This window comes from Clupea harengus, chromosome 22 (genome assembly GCF_900700415.2).
Source record: "Clupea harengus chromosome 22, Ch_v2.0.2, whole genome shotgun sequence".
In the NCBI taxonomy this organism is placed as follows: domain Eukaryota; kingdom Metazoa; phylum Chordata; class Actinopteri; order Clupeiformes; family Clupeidae; genus Clupea; species Clupea harengus.
Window position 1 is genome coordinate 19,833,844 of NC_045173.1, and position 7,328 is coordinate 19,841,171.

General features: G+C 43.7%; 1 protein-coding gene across 2 annotated transcripts in view; it reads right to left on the reverse strand.

Annotated features, from left to right (window-relative positions):
* cabp4 (calcium binding protein 4) overlaps nucleotides 1–6,791 on the reverse strand; it is an 18,308-nt gene extending 11,517 nt beyond the window's left edge. The window contains exons 1-3 of one of the 2 annotated variants that reach the window (XM_031559207.1): nucleotides 6,705–6,791; nucleotides 1,426–1,503; nucleotides 410–599 (exon numbers count right to left, since the gene is read on the reverse strand). In XM_031559207.1, the coding sequence (XP_031415067.1) occupies nucleotides 410–599; nucleotides 1,426–1,499 (264 nt within the window). In that variant the 5' untranslated portion in view covers nucleotides 1,500–1,503; nucleotides 6,705–6,791. The remainder of the gene's footprint in view (nucleotides 1–409; nucleotides 600–1,425; nucleotides 1,504–6,704) is intronic. The other variant, XM_031559208.1, reaches the window with a different exon arrangement.
* Between the last annotated feature and the right edge of the window lie 537 nt (nucleotides 6,792–7,328).

Below are 7,328 nucleotides of genomic sequence, written 5' to 3' on the forward strand. Positions count from 1 at the left end.
GCAAGCCGGCAGCAGTATGCTGTAGAGGACAGACTTCACAAAGAGAGCTGGAAAATACCAGCCTAAGAAGGTGAGCTGCATAATCTTATGAAAGTGACCAGTGAGGTAAGTCACCTTAGTGAGGGAAGGAATCCATTTTAATCTATTGTACAGCAGTAGATCTATTTCTACAGTACTGTAGAAAACAGCCTGTTTTACACTTTCTTACACCAAAAGAGTAATGAACAAGAGCCAATGGTATATTGAAAAAATATACCTGAGCTTCGTTGGCATATTGAAAAGAGCCTTAAATCCCTGTTGTAGTGGTATATTTTTGATATAGCACTGGCCTCAAGCATATTGTTTCTTTTACCATTGTTGTTGTTATTGAATAGTGTAACATGAGATTGAGTGGTTGGTCCATATTAACCTGGCCAAACAGTGCGTTGAGGTATGGTGCATAGATGGCAGCAATGGAGTTGTCACTGAGCTGACGACTCTTTCTCCGCTGACTAGATTCACTGCTTGTGGAGTCTTTCTGTGTTGAGCCTTTATGGGAGTTTCGTAGAGCAGACCTAGCAGAGGGGCCCTCCCCTGAAGACTGCGAGCACGAAGAAGTACTGCAAAGAGGAAGCACAGAGGGATCATCATCATCATTATAATCATCAACATCATAGTTAGGCTACCTTATGCTACATTGTTGTTTAATTCTGTTTAATTAATGTCAATCAATGAATAATATTTTCACAGCCAGTTCAGTTTCTGGACTGTGTTACGCCAGCATATCAATCCACCACATTCAAATTCACTGTCGCTTTGTTAATAACATTTTAGTTATTAGTTAAAGCCTGCAGTGATGTTGCATAGTCAAAGTTCAACACGACTAACACTGAATATGCAAACCCAGCAAGAAAGTTCAGTATTGCATTCATTTACTATGGAGTCAGGCAACAGTGACATAAAATGTGGAAATTAACATATTGTGTAGTAACCATGTTATGAGTTGAAGAATGTAACCACCTTTGTGTGCATTGCTTTCAGCTACCCAAATGCTGTGGAATGGCATGGCAGTGATCATCAATATATCTATGTCACTAAGTCACTATCATTATAGTCAATAATCATATCAATGCTATTCATACGAATGTTCTAACAATCTTCAACATCATTATCTTATTTACCGCTATCATCATGGCTAAATTACTATAATCATGATCTTTATCTAAAAATCTTCATCTCTTGAATGCATAATGACTCAAATCACATCACTGCAATTTTTACCATTGCTATCATCATCACCATCACTACAAACTAGGTCACAGCATTCTAAGCCTTTGGAATTCTGTTAGTCCAAACAAGGCATATTAGTAGTAGCCATCTTGCTTTGTCCACCGATCTACAGTATCTATTACCCATCTATGTACCCTAAGTGGGATTAAGGCCTACCTCCCAGCAGCAGAAGAAGGTCGACTGTCCCCTCCTCCCTTAACCGCCACCTTCTTCTCTCCTTTCTGAGACATGCTGCTAGGAGAGATGAAAGAGAGAGATAGGCTGGAATGGCCTGGGGTGACTGGGAAGGTAGGATGGTGGACGGAAGGAGGTGTATTGCTGTCGTGTTCAGATATTTGTATGGCTGGTGTAGATATTACATACTGAATTGTGGAAGCAAGAGAGAATTTCTTCCCTTCAGCATGTCAGTGGTGAGTTGAAGAGCATGAAAAGTTGAGATGAGACGAGATGAGATGAGATGAGACAGAGAGGGAAAGAGGGAAGAGAGAAAAAGAAAAAGAGAGGATCCTTCATAGGATAAACAAGAGAGAGAGAGAGAGAGAGAGAGAGAGAGGAATAGAAAGAGCAAGATTCATAGAGAGAAAGAGAACAGACAGACAGTGCTGAGGTGAGTTGACATCCCCGCTAACCACATGAATCAGAGCATTTCAACCACCAGTGTATCGAGGCACTCCAACACAGCGCTCTAAACCAAACCCTTTGCGCTCGCTCTGCGGAGCCTCTGGGAGACACGAATGAGAAGAGACAAGCAGACGAGGCGGATGATAAATTACAATCAGCAGTTTAATATGGCCACGCGCCGTGCCGCACCACTCTGCTCCTTTGCCTATCAAGCCAACCATCAACGCAGAAATTGACGATGGCCACTCGCAAACAAGCCAACACGCCATGTGTACCCATCTTGTTACAAAGACGCTCCTCATTTTGCCGTCCTCTGCTCCCCTTTGAATGGCTCTGTCAAGTTTTTCATCTCGTCCCTTTTGTTTTTTTAAACCGCAGGCACAGAGTCCCACAGAGTGAAATAATGTCCAGAAGATTTTGCTTTACATAAAGTACAGTAATGAGACCTCTGATTAGATTAATTACTTCTTTTAACCTAACAATTAAGGCACTTTCCCTGCTAAATTGTCAGGCTGAACTGGGAGAAACAGCTGAGAAATTGGGCGTGATTGCGTGTGTGCGTTTGTGTGTAAGTGTGTGTTCATGTGTAAATGTTTGTGTGTTTATGTGAGTGACCAAAAAGACTTGTCTATACACGTATTTCTTACAACTTTTGTGCATGTGTTCAGTGTGTTTTATTTTTCTGTTTGGTAAAGACAGTTTCAATATTTGGTAAAGTTTATACAGGCCTTTTGAATGGTCTGGAGTTTTTCTTAATTTTCTGTTTCTTCAAAAACTTCATAATTCATAATTTCCATAGGACCAACCATCACTCTGATGGAATCAAATATAGCTATTCTACTGTTATTTTGTATCATCTGATTCTGTAACGCATACCCCTGGATGTGTACTGTCTGTCTCACTGAGACCCAAACCGTTAGCATCTGAACCAGGTGAACACCCCCCCCCCCCCCCCCCCCCCCTCCCCCCTTTCTCCCCTTCCAGCAATTACCTGTAGGTGTGGTCTTACCCACCCCCTATTCTACCTGACTGAATGGTATAAATGCCAATACAAGGTACAGTCAGGTCGGCCATTCTCTGAGCAACACACTTAGAGGGTGTCTCCACGCTGAATTAAACTCCAGAAATCCTGACTGCTTCCTCTTCAAGTTTGGCGTGCTCATTAGATTCTATCAACTCTGTACCTTTAAGTAAGCCTGGTGCAGTTTGAGTTTACTGAAACAGTAAGCCTAAAGACAGCCCATGGCATGGGCCTGTCGTCTGTCTGACTCGCATGACCATTACCTCATCCATTACACCACCATGCTTGTCTACATGAAAACACATTTATGCTAGGTCACACTTTAAACTGGGTGTTCAGTCTAAACAGTTTACACCATTACATTCCCTTTTACCTTGCTCCCAAATGGTCGGCAACAGGACATCACTCTTCCTCCACCTCCTCTAGCCTCACCTGTGCCTAAGTGCCTTCATCCACTTTCTTTAAAAAAAAAGCTTCTTATGACCACAGCATTCAAGTCTTGCCTTGCTAGCTAGCTAGCTAGCTAGCCACCACCAGATGCCAACAATGACTTTGGTAAGCTTGCTTGCCAAATAGTGTGAAGTAGGTTTGCTGCTGATACACAGACGACCTAAATCATACATACTTTTGATCAACGATATCATGTTATTTCCAAGGGCTGTAATGCATAATCAGAATGACACATGAACAGATCCGGGGCTATTTCTTTAAAACATTATACTTATTTTTGTAAAAAGAAATAAAAAAGATCCGGGGCTACGTATAAAATATGCGACATGCAATGCTATATATCCCTGGATGCCCAGGCACACCCATGGTCCTCTGACTGAGACGGACACATTCTGTCTAGTAGTCTGGACCTGTCGCATTGAGCAATCCGTCAGCGACAAACAAACAAATAAACCACTGAAGAAGTCAAGTAAACAAACAAACAGCTCTGTTTATCTACATGACTCATTAAGCTTCAGGGTTTTACAGACCCCCCTAACCCCCCCCCCCCCGCGCTCCCACACCCACCCCTGTTTCCAGGCTGCCCGATCCCTGTCAATCACCTCAGCGATACGAGCAATTTGAGCTCCTAATTTGAGCTAATTACAGCACTGCAGCAGAGGAGCAGAGGGATCATTCTGAAACAAACTGAGTGGCGATAGAAGCATTAGGGGAACGAGATCAGATGGCTTCTTTTCCCCGAGCCACTAGACACTGGCAGAGACACAGGGATGGGACAGATAAAACTGAGCGTGATGAGAGCTGCTCTATTTAGAGTCTGAAGAGTGCTGTTGTCTGACGTTACATACAAGTATGTGAAAACGAGTTTTTTATGTTTTTTATCAGTAAGGATAATAATCATCTGTGCTGATGGACACTGTAGCACTTGTTAGTGACAACCTTTTTTAGGCAGTGACTACTGAACTGCTATTGACCAGTTTTGGAAGTAACTATGTACTTGTAGCATGATGAGTTAGCACAATAGGAGCATTTATCTTTGTATGGGCTAAAGTGTGAAGGGCTTCCTTACAAGTGTCACAGGGTCCTCTCATCATCATCTCCATCTCCTGATAATTCTATGAATGAATACAAATACCTAATCTTAACCATTCACACCAAATGCTGTAGCCCACTACTCTGTCCCTGCCCCTGCCCCTGCCCCTGCCCCTGTAAACGGCATCATTAGTAGCTATGTGGTGCAAGCTATCATTCTAAAACTGATTTTCCTGACGTAGTGCTCCCCCTGCTCCTGAAATAAACATCAATTTCCAGCTCCTGAAATGAACAACATAAATTGCCTTATATAGACTTTTTGCCGCTGAATCCTGGAAATAAATAAAAGTCATTTTCAGTCTGGCCTTTTGGTCATTTAGTTGAAGCAATTCTTAAAGTACAGCACAGAAAATAAGACCCAGAGGAATAGAGATCAATTCTGACTTATTGTTCAAGTCTTGTAGGTAAAACTCAGTGGAAAGTTGCTGACTCCCAGGTGGACTGAGTAGCAGGCATATTGACACACCACTTTATGACCTGCTTTTAACATTCTGGCTTTGGCATTCACAGTTCTGGTATCAGACCAGACCATCCAGACTCACTTATTTTGGGTTTTTATACAGCAACCATCAGAATGCTGCAGAAAGTTCCATTGAATTAAATGGGCAATCCTAACGTTCGGAGGTCCAATATTTCCGCTGCAAATGAATAATAATCACTGCTATTGGCAATGGGTTTTGTGCTTCTGATGCACATTTTTCACATAATTCTGCAAGCTGTCCGTTCATTAGAACAGAAAATGTTGCTGAAACTTTTTGCATGAATAACTATTTATTTCTCGGCGGAAGCCACAAAACAGTCAACAAGATCAAATCATTAAAAAGACATATGTTGGAGAAATGTTTCTTATAATTTTGGCAGGTAACCGTATAATAAACGGGATAATGTACGAGGCGTGGCTCTTAAATAATGAGATCAATGCTGTTTGTAATGAAGAAGACTCACTATACTCGCAATAACAGTCTTGTGATTTAATAGCCACACCTCCTATAGTCCACCGATCATTCTTGAAAAATAAATCCCTTCAGGACTATACAAGACCCCTCTACTGCACGTCCGGGTCCTGTTCACCCTGCCAGGAAGTATGACCAATGGACTGTACATTATTCCTTACTTAATGCAGACATGCTGGCAAGGAGGCTAAAACCCTATAAGTGCTACCTTCTGTTGCTAGCACATCTCTTAAGGTGTTGGGGAGTGAGGTTTACACACTGCACAGCACTGTACCCACTGGCTACTGTTACACTGACACCTTTGGCCCACCACTCTTTTCCCCATTGTCTCTATCTTCCTCTCGCTCCCACCTTTATCCCACTGTCTCCTATATACCTCTTTCCCCTCTCTCTCTCCCTGCTTGTTTTCCTACTCCTTCGGTTCTTGTTCTGCTTGTTCTTGGTCTTTTTTGAATACTCCCACTTCCTCCTCTACCTCTCAGGGGTGTTGTTATGCTGTCTGCTCAGTAGCAGATCAATCAGGGCAGCCATGAGCCTGATCCACAGCGACCCCAAAGACAACACACCGTTAGCCATCTCTGACACACCACCACATTGATCTATCGTCACCGATTTTGTGTCACTGGCCAATAGTGTGATCGTGCCCTCTGTTAGCACTACATCAACATGCTCCACACACCACCACCCACACAAACACACACACACACACACACACACACACACACAAACACACACACACACACACACACACACACACACACACACACACACACACACACACAGACAAACATGAGCACATGAATGTAAAATGCACACAGATTGGCACCTACACCCAGATCCTCACTCACGAACTAAGATATGCACGCATCTTTGATTCCTCCACAAAATGCATGCACAACACGCATCCAGCATAAACACACAACCTCCCTATCAGTTGGTGTACATGTTGGCCACGCTGGCGCTCCCAGTCCGAGTGTAATCAATCTGGCAACCATGTCATGTTTTCATTCCTTGTTGCCGCCAGCACTCTTTGTCCTGTGCTAATCTTGTTTAGCATCTGTGCTTGTCAGTAATTATGGATGGTTTGGTCTTGTACCCTTCTCTCTCCCTCTCTCTTGCTCACCACCACACCAACGTTCTCCTTGCCACTGCATGATTGATACCGCTGTGGCTTTACTCAGGATGAAGGTCCCCCTGGTTCTCTTGACCGTGATGGATCATGTCCAGAGTGATGAATTTATGGATGCAAATTGGAAGTAAATCATTCTGCTAGCCACAAGTAGTCCCCTGTTCCTTACCTTTCGGCGCGCTTTGAAGGGGTGTCCGACAGAAAGACGAAGTGACAGGGAGAAAGGGAGAGCGAGCGAGCGAGCGAGTCTGTCGGAGTCTACCTCACCTGGATGTCTGCTGAAGGGTATGAATGGAGGGCCTGACCCTTTCCAGCCCCTCCTGTGTAAGTCCCTAAGCAGGGTGAGATGTGGGTGGATGTGGGAGGGAGGGGGGGGGGGGGGGTGATTATCTGCCTAAACATGCCTGGATTAGCCCTTGATGACTCGTGTGATTCTGAATGTGACTGTCTTGAGGTGAGAGAGGCTTCGATTTAAACCGAGAGAGGAACAGAAAGGGAAAGAGAGAGAGAGAGAGAAAGAGGCGTGTTAAAGAGAAGGAGGAGAAATAGATAGAACATCTAAGTGAGGGAAAAAAAACATGCTCAGAGAAGAAAAGAAAGAAAATGGCAGTGGGAGCAGAGTAGAAGAGAGAAACATATTGAGCCAGTGGGTGGATTGATTTATCTGCCTTTCTGAGGCGAGCTGTAAAGATTTATCGTGTGATGACTGAATGGGGTCTCATGTTTTAGCTGGTCATCAGCGGAGAGCTGTCCGGAGCCATATCTCCTGGCTCTCTGGTGGAGGTGTCGAATG